The 21,584-nt window shown below is 38.7% G+C and overlaps 1 protein-coding gene across 1 annotated transcript in view; it reads right to left on the bottom strand.

The window, feature by feature from the left end:
* The window catches only part of MYO3B (myosin IIIB), a gene marked incomplete at its 3' end in the record, with an annotated part of 189,804 nt that extends 168,436 nt beyond the window's left edge, over positions 1-21,368 (bottom strand). Inside the window, exons 1-2 of the mRNA XM_080346840.1 lie at positions 21,308-21,368; positions 21,078-21,114 (exon numbers count right to left, since the gene is read on the bottom strand). Coding sequence (XP_080202966.1) covers positions 21,078-21,114; positions 21,308-21,314 — 44 coding nt within the window. The 5' untranslated portion in view covers positions 21,315-21,368. The remainder of the gene's footprint in view (positions 1-21,077; positions 21,115-21,307) is intronic.
* Positions 21,369-21,584: the final 216 nt, after the last annotated feature.

Here is a 21,584-nt window from a genome sequence, read left to right on the forward strand (position 1 = left end):
AGCAAGGTTTACTTGTAAGATGGGGGGTAGTAGTGAATACAAACAAAAATTGGAACAGCTTCATTTCAGGTTTAAAAAAAAAAAAAAAAGGCACCAAATAACACAAACATATTGAACATGCGTGATTTTAATGCTTTAGGAGAAACGCCACAGACATTCACATACAAAGCAGCAAAGAACAGATGGCAAACATCTCTGATGCAACCTTACCCACCTCAAAAAAAAAAAATCAAAAGAAGAGATTGATATTTATTTTGTGGTCACTATAACTGCCCTCAGACAGATTGTCCAAAAAATGATGCATAGCACTCTTTGTACTGATGTAATATTTATTATTATGCCTTTCTGCAAGCAGCTGTTGTGGATAAATATGTTTTTTCTTAAAATTAAACAAACAAAAACCCCAAAACAAACAAAAATAACCAAAGCCACTTAGTGTCATTGCCTGCTTTTGTTCTGATTAATAAGTAACCATTGAAATGGTATCTCCAGATTCTTGAAATACATTAACATTTCTTCATACCAGAAGACAATGTTGACAAAACAAAATCTAATGCAAAATTGTTGCAGATGGAGTCCTGGTGGAGGAGTGAAGAAAAATTTAATCGGTGAGTACTTCTATGCACTGTGATAACAAGGCAGCATTTAGAGTAGCATGTTTATGCATTGCATGGAATCAGATTTTCCAAATATGCACCATAAATCTCTTCTGCTTAAACTAAAACAGCATCTTCTTAAACAATATATATCTAAATGAAGTTCCGTATCTGCCAGCAGTGAAAGTGCCCATTGAATACAACATAGTAACCCTTATGACATTCCTATGAGAGATGTGAATGCATTACAATACAAAAAAAGGAAAAGAACAGTATCTGCTATTATCTTCAATACTGTAAAATCAGGTATTTGCAGGTGTTTGTGGGTTTTGTTTGTTTGTTTGTGGGGGTTTTGTTTTATTTTTAACATAAAATGTAAATGTTAAAGGAAAAGCCAAAGTTGTAAAGTTAATTTGTGCTTTTCCTGATTTACTGAGCTTCAGAAAATGAGACAGCCTTGTTTTAACAAGGACTGCCATTACTTTTTATTTCTACAGTGAAAAGTTACAGATGAATGCAACCACTTTTAAAACAACCCCATATTCAGAAGACCTCAACACTAAAATGCTGAAGCTGAAATTTCTCTTTCATGCCCCACACCTCTCTGGGCTTTGAAATGATGCACAGAAAGTGGCTTCTAGCTGTGAAAAACTTAGCAATGCCCTCCCTGGAGGGAGCCTCAACCTATTAGAGACCTACTGATTACAAGAATTTCATTATTTCTACCACCAGCTGGAGAAAACTTCTCCCTGGTTAAATCTGTTCCATGCAGGCAAGCAAAATAGCCCACACCAGATGCTGAAAAATTACACTTTGGCAATTAACTCTACTGGATGGGGAATATCTTACACAAAGCTATTTGGGACTGCACATACTTATTCTATTTGAGGAGTGACTATCTGCTATCAACAAGCCCACAGCACTCTACCAAACCCTATTTTGCATAACTGGGAAGAGATAGAATGCAAAGCAAAAGTAAGGACAACTTGACAGAGTCTAGTCAAATGGCTCTCAGGTTGAAATAGGGGCAAATAGCATGATTTTTTGTAAAGGTGAGATAATATACTAACCTAAAATAAATCTTGTAAAAGTTGATGAACCAAGACAAAGAATATGGTAAGGCCAAAAATTATTAATACACTTCAGCCATTGACAGGGTTTCTTCCATTTATCCATGAAAAGAGATATTCTTCATCAATAAAGTAAATTTAATGGTTTTCTTTGTAACACCTGCATTTTTCTATTTTGAGAATTACTAACAGTCAGAACAAATTAAGTCAGACCAGGCATGACAGACTAACTTATACGGAAGTCAGGCAAATGTGCAAATAACATTTATCTACATATAAAGAAAGTATTTCTTTCTAAGATCAACATGAGAGTCAATGATTGCATATTATCATCCCTTAACAGTATCCCTAAGACAAAGAGACTACATGTAATGTTTTATATAAAAGATAATGTAAAAGAAATTATAGCAAATAACAAATAGCAATAACATACAATACTAGTGAAATAAAATCTAACATACTGTTTCCATAACATGAAATTATGCACAGGGCTAATTTTTGCAATCTTCTTATTAGTCTAACCCTTCTTCTCTCTCTTGTGAAACAGATGGCATCTGCACATATTGTGGAATCATAAGAATGTCATATTCAAACTGGAGGTTTTTCGCTATTCATAGGGAGCTCGATATCGTTTCCATACTAAATTAAAATCTCATAAATAGAAGAATTCAGAAGGCAAAGCTGACATTCTAAGCTATGATTTCACCCAGCCATGAAGGCCCTATTCTCCTGGCTAGTAATGGTCACAACCCAGCCAGCTCTCTAAGAAACAATTGTTAGAGGAATTAATGAATCACCAAAAGGCACAAGAAAATCAATAGTCAGAACAGCTTCCTCTGCTAGTCTTCTCCTGCTGTTTCTCACTGGCTAGGTTAAAACAAAGAGGATGTCAATATCTTGAAATGAAGCATACAAAAGAATCCATCAACACACCATGCTATAAATGTTCTCAGTTGGTGTCAGAAAGAGACTGCAGAACGTGATGTGCGTAGTCCTTCCCCAGATAAAGGTTGGTGGTGGAAGGAGATGAAGGAGAAGGATAAATGTTGAAAAGCTTTTATTGATCCTATACAACTTGTAAACAATTAGAACCATACTTTACTGATCACATTGTTTCACCGGGCCAACATAAGGGAAAAATAGGACAACCAGGATAGAACTGCCATTATTTATAGATGAAAGGTAGATCCCTGAAAACACTCCCGCTAAATTCAGTTCACAGAACAAGTCTCTGTTGAATATACAAACCATGAAATTGACACTGTGGGTGTTCAGATTGGAGGCAGAGAGGATGTAATTGGGAAACATGTTCCCCCTTTCCATATATTCCAATTTAAACTTTATTAACTTACATACACTCTCTTTCTCTACATAAAGTCCTTTAAATTCAGGAATATCTTTGTTACTTTTTTCTGCTTCCTTTATATGGATGTACTGGGTAATCTAAGCTTTTAGACTTGTAACAGCAGCCAGGGGGCCGGAACAGAGTGGTAACCAGTGGCAATGGATTGTGTTCAAAAGCTACTTCTGAGCAAAGCATTGTGAATGTTTGCCCTCTTGTCTATGCTTCCAGTTCATCAAAGCATGAAACACAACCCCATTCCTAGGATCAACCATAATAAACTGCCCACAGAACAGCTACTGACATAACGACAGAGAAATCTAAATGTCACCTCCTTCTCTAGAAATAAAAAGGAAATAACAACTTGATTTTTGAACACTTTAGTCAATTGGTGAAAATTTCACAACCCCACTCCTCAACCAGTTCTGAACCACTAGCATTTGTAAGATTATAATCTTAATTCAAATTCTTGGATCAAATATTTAAGTCTAAACCAGAAAACTCTACACTAATATCCTGGGAAATAATGGTAGGAAAATGTATGTGCCTAGTCCAGACAATCCAGTTGCATGTTTTCATTTAGATTCATTGCATCATAATCTGTTGCATTACAAATGTTTATAAGTAAGCTCTTACTGCACTCTTGTATTCAAGAGTAAAGCATTGACCTTTGTCCAATAGTGATTGATCATTTCTGTTTTGTTCATATCAATCAAACTGAAGACCGCTCTGGGTAGGCAAATACATCCTCACACTCAGCCAGTTTCACAGAGATCTGGGATGGATATAGGCAAAAGTAAAGCACAGAGCTTGGTCCTGATCAGCTCCCCTGCAAATCTAAAGCTCTTCCTACTGGGTATGCATTTTCAATCTTTCCTGATGGCCTGTCAGATCAGGAGGCACTCCTGACTCTGTTCCTGGGTCACAAAGAAGTTATTCTACTTCAAAACTATTTAGCACCTCATCCTGGGACTCCCAGGCAAATACCACAACACCCTTGATAAACTTCCATCTTCCACAGAGTTCAGGCAACATGACTGGCATCTTGGGTCCTTCACCACTGTATCTGCCTCAAAAATCAGGTTTCTTCTGGTTCCCAGGAATTCATTCTGAAGTTGCTTCTCTCTTCTCACAGACCCATGGTTTAGTGTCATCTGCTGTCTACAACAGTCATAGCAGCTTGTTTCACCTCAAACCATTTTCTAGTTGAATGGGACTTGCAAACAGTGTAATATTTGCCTTAAAGAGATCTGCTTAGCATGCATAGAATGTGGCCATGCACTTTAAGTTTTTAATTAAACACTGCCTCAGTCTACTGCAGAATCAGAAACAGAACAAGCAAACACTGAGGTTTTCTCGAGCAGGAAGGTCTTGAAGATGATGGTGAACTCAAGCCACTCCATCTTTTTTAATAAAAATTATCACTAGTACTTCAGAAAGTTTCTTGGTGCTCTGATTGTTCTATCCGATCTTCACTGATAGCAATGGTATTATATTAGCAATCAAATTTCTTTCAGTTAGAATCATTCAATCCCACTCATCTTCATAGGATTTCACAGATTCAATACGCTTTATTCTGGTCTACCATAGCTCAACTTCTCTAAATATGCACAAAAGCTGAAATGTCACAAGAGTGGAAAGATTTGTAAACAGTAATTCACAAAACTAAGAAAGCCACAAAGAAGTTCGTTTCGTGAGCAATAAGCTAATTAACTGATAAATCTGCATCTTTTTAATTTCTGACCATATTGTCATTCTTTCTTTCCTGTGATACCCCCAAAAGACAACATCTGCTGTAGCTAAGCTGGAATTGTTAGCACATGGGTGGAACAACCAAAGCAGAATGTATCAAGGACAAAATTCAACCTGTATCCCCTCCTCAAAGGGGACACTGCTTACAGTTCATTCCTCTAGCCTGGCACAGATTTTTGTGAAAACAGTAGGATTTGGGGGATTTGGGCTTCTCTGTCAAATCTGGTTGCAGTCTTCGTGAGGAAGGATTTTCTCACAAAGCTTCAAAAGACAGTTTCACTGAAGTTCAACATAACTAAGCTAAGATCAGTGTTGACATTGGAAATTAAGCAAAAATATGGTCAAGTCAAGGCATATAAAGATCGCATATTTCTCAGAGGTGACTAGTAAAGCAAACCTGCACTTCTCATTAATGTGCAAAAAATACATTTTTCTTTTGTTTTCACAAAATTAGCAAAATGCCATTACTAATGGGAAAGAAAAGACACTTTCAAGGTTTCTGGGAGGTATTGTGCATTTAAGAAAACCTATAATGGAAGCTGTGACCCACAGAGAAAATTGTATTCAGTAGCGAAAGACTGAATGCTTTGCTGAGATTCAAATTATTGAAAAAATCACTTCCTGCACAGGATAAACGAAGTATTTTTTGCAGCATAGTCTTGTCCCATGAGGTAAAGGGTATCCTGCTACTAACACAGAAATCAATAGAAATGTCTAGAGAAGTTTTAAGTACCACTGAAAATAAAGCCCTTGATCATTCATGAGGAACTACAATACATTTTATTTGTTTGACTGCTAATTAATCAGTTCTATATATACAATTCTGAGGACAAAATGTTGAATCAAGTAATGCATCCAGTCAATTACCATTATACAGTTTGTAATTTTTACATTATAGATGTAACAATGAAAACCAGAAAGACCCAAAAAATATTAAGCAGAAATTATCATTCAAGACCAGATCCAAATATCTGAAAGCCAGTTAAGATCAAGAACTTAAACAGGAAGTTCTGAGCAGTGGCATTTCTATTGCCAAAATCCCATTTACATTAGCCTTCTAAACAGAATTCCAACAAGCAAAATACATTAAAGTGGTTACAAATGACTAACAGCTAACACATCAATTTCACCTCAGGCTGGGAACTCCGTGCTAAAATGGAGTTTATATTCCCCTGAGCCAATTCAGTTATGAACTGCAGGTGGCAAATCAAGTGACTAAGAGCTACAGTCCCCATGTGTGAAAAATCAATACCTGAGAAGGTTTTCTCCACCTCCTTTGGCAGCAATTTAACAGGGCAAATAAAATGCATGTAAAGATGAAGTGCTGCAACAAAATGATGACCCTTAGAACAAAACCACACTCTTCACTGCAGTCTAATCAGAAAAGTCTGATATGCTTTTTGTACAAATGAGGAAAAGTAAATTTTAGACAGATTTAGGATAAACTTGGGAAGAAAACTGCAAACTTACATTTGCGACCTGTTTTCTGAAACCAGCTTATCTTATATTGGATTTTTGTCCCACTAAGGATATCGGAATTCTTCAGGACTAAGACAGCTTCCTCACAAGGAGCACTTGTATCAGCCAGTACTGCACAGAGCTGTGTGTTCTACCTACTGGATCCCATGCCCAGGACTAGATGACAATGCAGTGCGTGTTAGCTTAAGATGTTGTCAGGAAGGGCACAGATAAACTGGTTGAATTGTAGCAGCTTTGCTTCATTAATACTAAAGATCATTGTGACACTAATTGATCCTGAGCCTGATCTATTTATCAAGTCTTTTACATGCAGCAGCTGAAGAATTAAAGCTATTTAGTCATTCACAGAGAGTGAGAAACAACTGCTTAATTTTTTGAAGGGATCTTCCTATTGTTTCACAATATACCTTAATTATATAAAGTAATCAATCATAATACATCACTATAGTTCTCCAGTATTACTTTTACAGCAGGTTTATTCTAATGAGAATTTTTAATAAGAACACTCTCCTTTATCCATAAGAAAAAAAATAATTAACTGTTAACCATGATACAAAGAACATCTCTTAGTGCTGACAATGACTCTTGCTTAAGATGAAGTATTTTCATCAGTGAGCTAGTTGTTATGCATTACCAGCATGTGTGCAGTAGCCTAGCGTGACACCAATTTGCATAATTTCTCTTCTCTAACAGGCTTCAAAAATAATAATAGGCATACAAGATAGAATCCATTAATTTCAAACTTCCTTCAGCAGCTATCTTCATGGAGCAGTTATCAAAAGAACCTTTAAATTATAAATGTATTATTTGGGTTATGCTATCTGGGCCTATAACCATCTGAGTTGAGTTCAGTAACAAAGACCAAGGCAAATCCACAAGCATTTGGCTTGATATCTTCCCAGCTGAAAAGACTGACAAGAAGTGGCAGGACAATGCTGGTGTCCACTGCTGCTCTCAGTTTATTAAACTTGAAAACCAGTTTGGGATTTTGAGGTACAGATAGCTAAGAGAAAAGGATAGATGGTGATACACACAGAAGCTGCTCAGAGCTGTTATACATGTATACACTATTTAATAATGCCTTAATCCACAGAGAGGAACAAAAACAACTTTATTTTCTGCTGATCTGAACCCCAAAAAGACCTTACAATTTGTTAATACATAAAGTAAGCAGAAAGATTAATGAGTTAGCAAGTTAGCAAACTCTGATGGGAAGCTAGTTTGGGGGGAGGTGGGGGGGACAGGGTGGGTGGGAAGCTTTCCACAATGTAATACAATAACTTATGGACGTTTTCTTATCTTCATGACTTATGCACTTGTATATTCTGACTTGCATAGCAAACAACATTGCTGCAGTAACCTGATTCTCAAGGGTATTCTTCCAGTAAAAAGTCTGGCTTTGTAATTTCAAAGAGTAATTTAGACCTTGGTACACCTCATTATAATTTCTGATACCTGGTCATCACTGAGAAAGATCTGACTTGTGTCTACTACATAGGGAAGATGTCTGAAGTCTACACAATTTGCATATAGACCTAATATCCACTAATAGAAAAACACATTCCCAAAGTACGCAGCTAACCCATTGAGGAAAAAGATCCAAGTACCCTCGGAGAAATAACAGATGCCACAGGCAAAAATTCTCAGAGTTTGCTCCTGCCAGGTATTTCACACTGAGAAGCACTAATCTATTTCAATCCCTACTGATTCAGAGGATTAGAGGGAGATTACCACCTCCAAGAGCTGGGATCTTGAAGAGAGAAAAATAACAATAGCAAAAAATTGTCCATGAACTTTCAGAATAGAATTTAAACACAGAATAAAGTAACAAACAGGCCTCTTTTCCCAGACTAACTCTTGGGCTAATGTAGATGCCCCTGAAGAAAGTTAAGAGAATGCCTGAACTTAATTTACAAAGAGAAAACATGACAAGTAAGGATGTTGTACTATAGAATGGGTACAGTAACTACCACCTGGAATAAGGAGCCTTTAGCAGTTCATTAGCAGCTATTCAGGTTTTTTTTTTACATATTGTTCAGTTTATGGAACTAGGGTTAGGGTTAGGGATAGGGTTAGGATTAGAGTTAGGGTTTTGGTTAGGGTAATGGTTAGGTTTAGGGGTAGAGTTAAAGTTAAGGTTGGGTTATGGTTAGGTTTAGGGTTAGGATTGGGTTAAGGTTAGGGTTAGTGTTGGTAAAGGTTAGGGTTAGGAGAAAGGTACAGTTAGGGTTACGGTTGAGTTAGGGTTTTGTTTAGGTTTAGGGTTAGAGTTAGGTTAGGGGTAGAGTTAGGGTTAAGGTTAGGGGCTAGGGTTAGAGTTAGGAATAGTACATGTCAGCACAAGCAGCACTGAAGGGTTAAGACTTTCACCATAAAAGTAAGTGTGGCAGAATGCAAACCCCCCTCTCTCCCTCTCCCTCCTTCAGTATGGAAGGAGTAGGCACATCTCCCTCTCTCTTTGCTACTTGAGTCTAACAGCTTTTGTTTGGCCCCAGAGCACCCTGGCCAGGACCATTAGGAGAAGGGAGTGCCGAGGCGCCACTGAGCCGCTGGGCACCTGCGGCCAGTGTGGGGGATGTTTGGAGACTTCAGGGGCATCCCACAAACAGTGTGGGGGTGCAGAGAAGCTTCTAGAATGCCTACAATCAGATCTGATCAGCCAATATAAAAACAGGATTCTCGTCGAGACTCTGCCATTGTCGCGGGTCTCTCGGAGCACGAGCAAGATGCTACCGCCGAGATCCCCCCTCCCCTGGGTGGAGACTCCGCTTGCCTTGCCGCCACAGGTGTGTGTAAAACTTCTCGCAGGATTGCAAGTATATTTATACTTTGCGTGCACATATGCACGTGTAACTTTCCGTGCTCAATATGAGCACGTGTAAAATTAATCCTCGTATAATCGCGGGTGTATTTTCCTTCCGTGCACATTTGCACGCGTAACTTTCCGTGCTCAATATGAGCACATGTATAAATTATTTCCTCGCACAGTCGCGAGTGTATTTTCCTCCCGTGCTTCCACATAAGCACATGTAATATTCCGTGCACATTTGCACGTGTAAGTAAATTAACCCTCACAGGATTGCAAGTGTATTATAAATTTACCCTCGCACAATCGCAAGTGTACACTTTCCGTACTCACTACGAGTACATGTATCTCTTTTAAAATAATCCCACACCGTGTTTAGGCAAGTCTGTACTTTTCCGGGACTCAGGGATGGCTCCAGCATTGTTTTGGGTGAAGCCATGTGCATGCACTCTGTGGACCGCCTGTTGTATTAGTTGCTGCCCCTTAATAATCTTCCTCAACTGATATCCGAACCTGTATTTAAGTCACTCTTGGAATGCTAAAACCCCGTTTCTCACTGGTTTAATAAAAGTTGTTTTGGACCCTGTTGTCCCTTAAACTAACCTCGGGGTGCCTCCGTGACAGTAAGTAAATTAGATTATACACACAACATGAAGCAGGATCTACAGCACTGTTTGCATCAAATTTTTAAAAATGTTTTAACCTACAGACATTATGTTCTATCACATTATACAGAAATGGGTCTGTTTTCTGCTGTGAAGACGCCCTCTGCAAATAACGCCAGTTCCTACCTCTCTGTTTAAGCAGAGTACCTACTAAAAGAGCAAAGCTTGAAGCAAAATAAAAGCATGATCCAAACAGCAAGTGTCATCACCAATTGAAGAATGATATCTTTATATGGTATGAGTGATGTGGTGTAAGGATTCTACTGTCTTATTTTAGGATGCTCCTTTTACTAGATAGCATTATAAAGAGACTTCACATTTCAAATACAATCCTAGGAGTGAGGAGAACTCAGGAGATACTCTTGACTGTGACTCACTTCCTGTATACCACAGAAATCATATTTTATACATGATTCAGGTTCTCTATTTACAAACTGGACAAACTAGTACCTTTTAATAGTAATACCTTGTACTGAAAGGTTTCTCCTACACAGGCATCCTCAGCTAAATCTCTAAACATTACAGCAATATTACTGCAATAGCCCTCACAGAAGCCTCAATCAATGGTCCCCACATGGCAGTGTAGAGGCAACCCCACAGATTGGTATGTTTGAAAGTGCCCCGTGAGGCCCAGAGCATGTGCCTTTTGGCTTCTCTTGTGGGACATGTGACTTTGTGGACCAGCTCAGCTAGCCACAGAGGTACACTGGCAGCTCGTTCTCCAATGTCGTGAAACCTTTTCTCAGAGATCCACAAAAAGAGTATTTCTAAAGATACGTGTGAGGTGAAACAGATATAGGCACAGACTTAACAGGGGTTCTAAAAACCGCTTTACTTTAGCTATTACAAGGAACATAAATAGTCAAAACAAAAAACATCTTAACACTTCACTGTCTCAGCTTCCTGACACCTCCAACACTTTCAGCATCTAACTCACTATGACCAGGAGTTGCTCTTCTAAGTCATTCCTCCTGATCTCTCCAGCAAGCACCCTTTTTGTGGAAAGGGACACCAATTTTCCTTTAAAATGGCTGTTAAGAATCCCTTTCCTTTAATCTTCCTGCTTTCCTTGTTAGGTGGTTCCTCTTCAAACCCACTATGTGACCAAAACCTTCCACTGAAGTCTAGTCTCCCAGTTTAAGTTGAAAGATTGATAACTGACTTGACATAGAAAGTACTCAATCTTTTGTTTAATGCCATTCGCTCATCAAAATTTAATTTTTCCTCTTTGTTAGATTTTGGCAGGTGCAAAGTTTATTTCAATGAACCTGCAGAAGCAGAAGTACAACAGACAAGACAAAGACACTCCCATTCAAAATTGTGCTCGTAGTCTGATAGACTTACACACAGAAACTTCCCAATATCAAACAGAAATCATATATTGTACATAGATTCCCTAAATTGTCCCAGCTGTACACATACTTATATTACATGCACATTTCTGTAAACAGACTTTCTCACATCACTACTATTCACACAATGGAAGGTTTGCTACTCAGCTCTGAATGGCAATGGTTACAGCAAAAAGATACTCCCTTGAGGGTGTCCCAGCAAAAACAATATATTGTGCTGCTTTTTGGAAATTGCCTTAACTGATTTATATCTTTGTGGTATCAACTGTACAAAGGTAATTTTCTATAATGAATTATTTATTTCCTGTTGTAATCAGACATCTGAGATAGTCATAAATATTTATATGTCCAGTTAATTCACTAATGAAAACTGAACTAATTCTATAAATGGGATGTTATCTCAGAGGCATGCTGACCTACCAGTCTGCTCAGCCTCTACATTAGTCAAGGCAACCATCATATGGGAAGCAACCAACAGGAGCTAAAAGAAACCTGATCTTGAAAGTATGGTATAGGAATGGGCCGAGGTATCAGGACAGAATAATTTTGTGTATACCCTGGAAATATTATATTGCTTTTCTCTATCTCTAATTTCTCAGTTTGTAAAATTTGTGATAATGTCCTCTACGCTTACACTCCTTCTCAATCCTTGGGCTTCTCACTAGCACTGCACAGAGATTTCCTCTTAAGCAATGGAAATACTTCTACTTCTTAGGCACTGAGTTACTGGCTTGTGCATTGTCCTGTGCAACTCCACTATACTTTATAGCCTCTAAGAAATGTCTTGGGCTGCTGGCTGCATGAGAGTAGTTCAGTATGGATTGCAAGAGCCTATGGGCACAAATTTGTTGAAGTTACCCGGTTATATTGATAACCATGTCTCACTCGAACCAGGTCGATGTAAACAGCTAATAAAAGCATTTACTTACTACGCCCACAAGAGACAATGTAGTTTACCAAAGTTTATAAAGTCACAGGAGAAAAGAAATTAAAAGAAACAAGTTTACATCCATCTAGACTCAGATGAGCCTTCAAGGGTCTTCCTGTCTAATATACTCACAGCTCTTTTTTAGTTCATATCCCCTCACAGATAGGAATGCTGCTTTGGCAACAATTTTTCCTTTATAATCCATCCCCATCTCTGGGGCAATTCACCTTTGTCCATGCTGCTAAAACACAAACTACTAGTCATTTCTCTAAGAATGGAGTAATCTGTTCCTCCATCAAACTGTCGCTTGCGGCCTTCTGGAGAGGCTGATGGCTTTAGGCCTGATGTGAATAGTCTCACCTGGTACGTCACACACTTCAGTGATTACACACATTTGGCTCAACTTTTCACAACCTGTTAGTCCATTGTGAAGCAAAACATTAGCTGGAAAATGGTAAAACCTCAGAGACAAAGTTTCTCTATATGTTAACATTTAGATTTTTATATATTTGTTATGTTGTAAATTAACAACTATACTTTAAGGAGACACATAAATGGGATCAAGGTGTGTCTCATTTAACTGAGTCTTTTAATAGAGGTTGCATGTGATAATAATGAATGTTGCTGGAGTTAGATACTGGTTTAGCATGCAATCATATTTTTGAGGGATGCTGTACTGAAGCATTTCAAAGGTAAGACTACAGAGCCCTTGTTTAGTGTAGTTCAGAACACATGTGGAACATGGCTCTTGTGAGTCTGGAAGCAGAGGTACCATTGCAAACACTAGAAAATAACATTACAGACTATGAACACTGCTCTTCGCTCATCACTGTTGAGAAAGGTCAGCCAGAAAAAGGCCACAAAGTACGAAGACTGGTGATTTTGAAACTGTAGATACCTTAGCTTCAAGGGGTAAACAAACAAACAAACAAACCCCAAAACAAACAAACAAAAATCTCACAGGGACAGGTCAGAGAAAGCCATGTTCTGCTGGACTTGTTCTCTGAACAATAACTCTCTCTTTCAAGGACCTCAGAACTATAGTTATTTCAGAAATGATTCACTGGCCTCCTGGGCTCTAGAAACAAAAGAGGAGGACGAAAAATGAGGAGTTGTAAACCACAGTTCATTCTGTACCTTCAACTACTGGATGCCAGTGAAAAAGGAAGAAAAACTTTCAGATGTCAGTCAGATTCTGAAGCAGTTGCTGTATTTGCTAATTCAGATGTAGAAAGGAAGTACAAGTCAATGCCACAAAACCAGAAGGCATATGGTACTCCATGTAAAAGTGACATCCATTAGAGGTTTGTTTTTCCTGTGTGCATAAAGAAAACACTTTAAAAATGTGGCTGTCAAAAGCTGAAGAGAGAATCATGCAAGTTTGAGCTAAATAAGTCCCTGATAAAAGATCTTATCATGATCACTTAAAAAGAAACTACTGCAAAATCCAGAATGAATCCTTGGCAAGGAAATAAGATTGTGTCAATAACTGAAGTCATCAATGCCAGAATTACCCTTGAGTTGGCTGTATTCTGACATAACAAAGGTGTTCAGGAATCCGAAACATTAGGAGAAAACAGACCTGCAGCAGACAGGCACCTGAGCTCTGATTCAAGCAAGATTAGCATGTAAAACTGATTTATCAACTGAAACAAGCAGTACAGAATAATGCGAAGCATATGTCAAGAGACATAAGCACAATGGATCACATAATTTTGCAAAAGTTTACAATGTCAGGGCATCTGCTTCTCTTGGGAGCTGCATTTAACCTGACGCCATCACCATCGGTCCATGCCCAAGCTATGCTACAGCCACACCTCTGCTGGAGCATGTACCCCATTCAGCCAGACCTAAACTCCAGCACATGGACTTGATCTCCTGGCCAGACCTTGAGTCTGTCTTGTTGCTCCAGACTCGTCTGGCAATCATTGGACTGTCACCATCCCAGGCTGCCATCCCTGGGCCTTTCTCTGTCTCCTGGCTGGAGTCCTGCCAGACTGTCCCGTTGCTGGCCCCTGTGGCTCCTGGCTCACTGGCCCTTACAGGGCAGCCCAGCCCTTGCTGCAGAGAGCTTACTGGCACTTCAGCCAAGGCTTTTTTCAGGCTACCCTCCCTCAGAACATGCAAAAACTTGCTCATTTTTCATATCCAAGCATAGTGAGGCCTACAGATCTACTGTTCCTTGAGTGGGCACCAAGAGGAAAAACCAGAGAGATCCAACAGCCATATTTTTCTCATGGCCACTATTTTCACCTTGTTCCACTTGTTTTCTTCCTTCTATTAAATATAAACAACTCTTGCAAAATTATGGCAATGTAGTATATATTATTTAACAAAATCAGTCCTTGCCACAGATTATAATACGATTTTGATTCGTAAACCTCTGGAGTTCAAGAAAGCATGAGACCAAGTTCGAATTGTAACAAAGTATTCTTTCTAGCTGATGAAATATTCATACTCATTTGTCATCAAGACTTTAATAAGGAGGAATATAGCCTTTTCACTTCTGTTCAGTAAAGAAGTGGCAAAGATCTTTCCTTCATTTAATTTAGAATGTTAAGAGTAAAATGCCTCCTGAAACATTCGTAATAATTGCCCTTTCCTGTACAACACAGTAAAGGAGATATTTTAAATTTACTTAGAAAGATGAGTCCATATTCCAGGCAGACAAATAAAGTTTTTATATTCACGTCATTCAAAGTTAACAGAAGTTTTCATCATTACAGCGTCACAGAACTACTGTGTTTTCTGCATCTCTCCATTGTTAAGACTCAGAAAAGTCAAATTAAATAAAGTCAGAAAGCTATACCATAGGAGACCTTACAGCTACTAAGAACAGACTATAATAAATTTATCCTGGTGTTAGTACAATGTTTGTGACATTCCTTAGAAGAAATAATTGCAGCAGCAGCAATTCTTGCAACTTCTTTTTAAAAAATGTTGGTGCGACAGCATTCCATGCACTTTTTACTGATCCACAGACAGAAGCATAACTGAATGTAGTTTTTCCATTAATTTTCTGACCTTTACTTAATTATTTGGTTTAGGTGAAGCAGACTATGTTTCTGTAACTGACTGCATTCAAAACAGACAGGAAAGTATAACCAAAAAGATGAATTCTCAGAGGAAAAGACAAAACTTGCTCTTGAGCCCACCTCAAAACTACAGTGAGCATGTGTTTAATAGGAAGAGACACATGACAACAAACCAACTAGCATGGTCCCTGTTATGAAACATCATGAACATGGAGACAGTAACCAACTGGATGATGAAAAGAAAGAGAAACGTGAAAGCCCCAGGAATGGTATGTTATTGTAAAATCTTGCAACCGAATGAGGAGGAGTCAGTGGGAAAGACAGCAATAAATCCGTTTTGAAGAAAAGTATAACATGACTTTTTATGGACCTAGAAATACACCTGTGTGCAATTAATTCTTCCCCTCTGTGCTTCTGAGGGACTACAGTAGTTAATGCAAACACCTCCTTCAGAGCCTCACCAAATAAAACCCATCATTTATTGAGCCCTCACAGCACTGTCATGATGATTGCTGGGTCCCTCTTCAGCTCCTTCAGCAGGTCCCATTCTACTGCCAGCTTCCTGACTTCCAAACACCCCATTCACAGCCCTTGTGGTGCTTTACTGTGCAGTGCTGATTGCTGGCTCTCCATCCCAGGGAGTTTCCAGTTTCACTTTGGTTTAAGATGAAACTACCAGTTTCCAGCCTCATGTACTTGTTATCAGAGCTTCTGTCATTGCTCCCTGAGGAGCTGTTTGTAGTCCTTCCTTCCCAAGTGGTTAATATTCCTTTTATTTTCTTTCAGTCAACTCAACATAAAATGCAAATAAGAGTTGAACAGAAACTCTGCCACAATACCAGAATTTGTGCAATACCTGAGTTTGTGCACATGTTTTATCAGTGGTAGGTACAGGTTAATCAGATGTCAGAGCAAGCTGATGCTGCCAATCAAAAGAGAAACTCAAGTTAACTATCTCCATAGAGCTCTCTGAAAACTGGAATCTGCTAGAATCTACTGGCAGCTACAGCCACTCCATATCTTCCCACTTCAGAAACATCTTGTCAGGAAGAATGACTGCAGCATGTTAAGGCAAATATGAGCAAACCCTAAGGTAGCTGTACCAAGAACCTTGAGGAAGTGGCAGCATTGCAGCCTCCTTGTCCACAGTGTAGCCCTGAAGGCTAAAATGCTGTTTTCCCCATTTTGTTTCTCATTGAGCTAATCAGTTTGCAGAAGATGTGCCCCTGGATACACAGACTTTTACATGTGGAAAGATCACCCTAATTTATGAAGCAAGGAGCAGGGTGTGGACTCTTCACCACAAACGTTTACAGCTGAAAGGCCATTATCTGATTTAACAAGTATTCTTAGCTGTTCCTTGTGCAAGTTGCATCTTCAGTCTTTCAGCCTGTCACAAAGAACAGAGAGTGGATGAATTTTCTTTTCCAAATGCCTTTTCATAGACTGGTAAAAAGAAGGCGTTCATTTCACAGCAGTCAGTTCACTGCTATGAGGGAGTCTGACACCTGTGCTGCTGAACTCTGTGAAGCTCTCAACTGAGCAACCTTCTGCCATTACAAATCACCATAACCCCAGCTTTTGTCCAGCTATCAAACCAGCTAGTTTCTCTGTGTTACAACGGATACATTATTATAGTCAGTTGTGATAGTCCTTCGCTCTTTAAACCAGAAAGAGCTCAAACTACCACTAGTGAGAAGCAACTTACCCTACTTACATGAGTCACTGACATACTCCTTTAGTTTACCGTTAGCTGACTTCTGCAGACCTTCCAAATCTTCTGCCAGCTTATAAATGCTTCTGTTCCCTGGACCTATGAGAGGAACACCAGCAAGGGAGCTGCACTGTCACCTTCCTATTGATTATCAGTTGCTAAACTCAAGTCACTTTCTTTGACTAACAGCTGTCCTTCCTCTACATTTGATGAGTACATATGGTTTTCAATACAGCAACCGGTTTTGTTTTATAATCAATTTTTACTTAATGATCTTACCACAAAACATGAGGCATCACAAGATATACATTTTATAAGCGAATTCCCTACCTTTCAGTATATTCAAAACATTTGTTAAAAAATAATACAACACCCACAGCTGAAAAACAACCTTTTAATTCCATAAATGGGGGATTTTCCCTATAAACATAATTGCAAATGTTTTTTAACATGTTTCCAAAAGTAAAACAGATAGGTTATTTTTAAATACTCTGTAACTTTTTGAATATATACTCTTCTTTCTAGAACTCATTTTTAATCACAGGAAATTTTTTTGAAGCACGTACCATATCTACCGCATTTATCTCATTCCATAATCTTTCCTGGCTTGCCTCTCAGAGCTATTAATTCAATGCTCCACCTGCTACAGTTGTTCATACTGCAGGTGACATTTATGTTAGGTTTGTTTCCTCAGAAGAAAATGTATTAGAAAAGATAGTCTGACAGGTCTTTATATCCTCTTCACAGGCTACACACAAAGTATAAAGATCATCCGTGTAACTATTGACAGAAATGATGAGAGAATGAGTGAAGACAACAAGATGTGCACCAAACATACCCTCTTCTTACAAGGGATACGGAATTAATCACATCTATCACTCGGCTCTCCAGTAAGTTTAAAATACAGTGTGAAAAACATACAAGGAAACATGAACACTGCCATCTCACACTACACTATTTACTACTCCTCATGCTTAATGCACTCATTCTGAGTTTATTCCCCACACATCCATGAAAACTAGCAACAGTGATATATCATTCTTTCCATTTCAGAAATAGGGCTTTAATTGTTTTTTTCTTTTCCTTTCAGAACAGGTTTTATACCGATTTTTTAAGACTAGATGCAACTACGTAGCAATTAGCTCAGTGGCAGGTTGTTTGGACGATTGTCCCAAGGCAGACGTAAGTAACTGAATACTGGTTACATAAGTGTTATCTAGATTGTCTAGCTGACATATTTAGAAATAAGGAACCTGAAGGAGAACAGTTTCTGCTCTCCCTATACCTCCATGTTTTGCTGGCTAATCTCAAAGTTAATATATTAAAAAGCATGCAATAAGTGGCACAGGGAACTTTCCAATAATTTCTCATTTTTCTAAATCAAAGGCAACTATACTACGGAACAACTGTTAAAATGTTTTTTTTAAAAACAAATGCCTTGATGAGAGAACAGATCTGGCAAAGTCTGGGGTGGGCTGCTGAGCACTTGAAAGTAAAGCACTTTCTAGCAGCCTCAGTCTTGGTGTGTTCAGTGGAATGATCTCCAGGACTTCTTTAAATCTACAGGGCAACTTGTTCTCTACAAATCCTTGCACTACACTAAACTATTTCTCCATTTCCGTCTTCTCTCTATTTATGGTAATTCCTACTTTGTGTTAAAATTTACTGCCAATTAGATAATTTTGGATACTTTTTGCCAGGGGGAAAAAAAAAAAAAAACTAAACTAAACAAAAACCCCAAAGAAACAAAAACCAAACCAACCAAACAACACAACCAACCAGAGATCCTGAAGAAAGAAGTGTTTCTGAAACCTCTAATCCAGTCTGTTTTCCAGGCCCAAATTAACTACCATTTCCTTCTACCCTTCAGTTCATGCTAGGTCAGATAACAGAAAAGAATAGAAGCAGGGAGATCATGGAAGAGATGAGAGGTGGTGACAGTACTGGTCACCAAAGAACAGTAGAACAAATTATTCTTATAGCTGAACTATCATAAACCATTTCTCTCTTTCCCTGACATTCGCTCAATACCTAAGCTGAGGGTAGAAGCAGCAGAGAACTCTAAATCAGGAAGCTCTCCACCTGGCAGAGTTAAGTACAATTCTGCTTGCACAGGGAAATATTTATGAAACAATGGATGAGATTTTTCTTTTTCCAAGTAGTAGTCAAACATGAAGACAACATCCCCCTTGGGATCAGCATTACTCTTCTAGTTCTATGTCTATCCAGAAAATTAGAAAGAGCAGAAACAGCACTCTTTCAAACTGTTTTAAGCAGCATTTTCTGTTGTTTCGGATTTCAATGCCAGGAAGAAAATTTTCCTTAAATATTCCTATATTTTCCTTTATTATCCACACACACAAAATCCAGAGATGCCTCTACCTTCCTATATCTTAACAAAATCCCAGTCTGTTTTTGCATACAACACACCATTTCCATGTGAATCTCAAATCTATTTATTGTCAGCCTTGCAGCCAGACTCAAGCAGACCACGGTAAAACAAGTGCTCTCCCCTTTTACAGAATACCTCCCCCACTGCAGGATACCTTTACCCTAGCATTTACAGGATTCTGCTTATTAGTGACACAGAGTCCTCCTAAACAACTGTCCTGCAAAACACTTCTACCTCCTGAAAGCCATAAGTAGGAAACAGCACACCTGGCACAAGGAGACACCAGACTGCAGTTAGCAAGCTCTATTTGAGACTAGCACACCTGTGTCCAAACGCAAGAAATAGAAAACTCTGGGGAAGGCAGCAAAGATGAGGCACAACAGCATACCTACAAGCTCAGTACAGCCTCTACGGTAGAGCTGGAACTGTGTCAAGGATAGAGTAGAGGGTTTACTTGGTACTACAGCGATCTGATACACTTGGGCCTCAGGGCAGTCTTACCAGAGTAGGTATCGTTGCATCACTCCACTTTGCATCACCACCTTGTCCCCAAAATGTTTATATATTTGCAAGTCACAAAGCATTTTGTATAGGAAACTGTGGCATACAGTACAGATCACTCTTCATTCTATAGATACATGCATCCTGCAAAGACAGCTTTGTCAAGGACATAGGCATCTGCTGGCTAATAGTTGTCAAGTATTTTACGCACACGGGTAACTGTGTATCTCTGCAAAAATGCACTAATCTAACTATATTTTGTCGTGCAAGAGTGAAGATCACCTTAGCGCGACAGTGCCAACTGTCTTGTCATTAGCTCCATTATTACAATGACTTAAAAAGAGCTACTCGTGTTACTATACCCATACATAAGAACCACATGCAAGAACTCTTTTTTTAAAGAGCTAACAGATATGTAAATCCTCAGTTGGAAACTGTATTATCTATAGCATTAATGTTTTCAGTGAACTCATCTTACTCTTTTAAATTTTTGGTAATGAAATCCCTGGGTTTCATTTCACTATAGATTGATGCTGACGTGGCCATGAATCCTGATTCTGGCATAGAACCTAAGCAAGGAAAAGTATACCATGGGGCAGTTCTTTGGACAGGAGTTAAAATGAAAGCAGTACAGGCTGCACTCTTCACAATCCATTCTTTTTTACAGTATCAAAGTTGTAAAAGCTTATTCCTCCTCCAATACTGTATGCACTGCCCATCATCAAAACCAGCGACATTACGAACTCATAACTCAAGACTAGAAGTTTTTAAGGTACAATCTATAACAATCAATTTTTTGAAGGAAGCTGATGTGCAAGGCCTGTATTTTCTTTCAGAGATGAGGCTGAAGAGTTCCCTAATAAATATAACTAAGAATTTCTCTAGTCACAGAGATCTGTATTTCATCATGTCATGTACCACTCAGTTCAAAAGACTCTCTAGTAGTTTCTGAACATCAATAGAAAGAGAAGTGGCTGAACAAGTCCACAATCACAAAGGCAGTTCTACCCTTAGGGAATGTTCATGAACAGAATTAACACTTCTGGTGCAACCTGAGTCAAATACGGCTGTGCTGCTACAAACATATGAGGGCTGCATTGAGAAGCAACAACAGTCAGTAACTATAATTTTTAATTATATCTTCTCAGTAACTTTCACAACATTCTTGGTGCTATGATGAAATCAGGAGTCAGCTATTTGTCTAGCTTGATAGCTTTGATTTCATTACTTGAGAAAGAAAAAAAGGAAAAATAAAAAGGTTAAGAAATAAAGCTGCAAGCAGAGCAATACTTCACAGCTACTAGCTGCCCATCTGTAACATAATTATGATGTGTGAGCCGAATGAGACAAGGACTTAGCTATTTTGTGGGGAGTCAGAACAACACAAAACATATGGGTTTTCTCCAGGATGCCATAGAAGATGATGTTTAAAAATTCTTTCTTACCTAATCCAGTTTGCTTCAGGACTTGCTGTGTTCTCAGCTGCTGCAACAAACATAAAAAGCAAAGCTTGACAGCCTTCAAGACACTTGAGATCTTTGGCATTTCTCCAGTTGCTACCAAAGCTAACAGCTGTTGACTTACACAAACCTGACTTCATGCATCACAGTTCTATTCCAAAGCTGATTACCAACAAAACAGAATAAGGTGAAAAATTAAAGGTTGCATTCCTTACCTGACATAGTTCCTGTTGGCCATATGCTGGACTCGGCCAAAGGTACTGTCTCCCTGAGCAATAAACCCAGAATAAGGGAAGGCTGAATTATTAACAAGAACATGAGGAGGTCTCAAAAGCACATGATGAATGAAAAAGAAATTCAAAACTTACATTCTGATTTAGTTTGTAAAGGGAAATTAGAGAGTTTCTTGAACCCTTGCTCAATTGATCTATTTCAAACACCAAATGGCATATGGAAAGAAGCAGGATGATGCTTTGTTGCAATGCAGGGGAA

Source organism: Nesoenas mayeri (assembly GCF_963082525.1).
Source record: "Nesoenas mayeri genome assembly, chromosome: 6".
NCBI classification, from domain to species: domain Eukaryota; kingdom Metazoa; phylum Chordata; class Aves; order Columbiformes; family Columbidae; genus Nesoenas; species Nesoenas mayeri.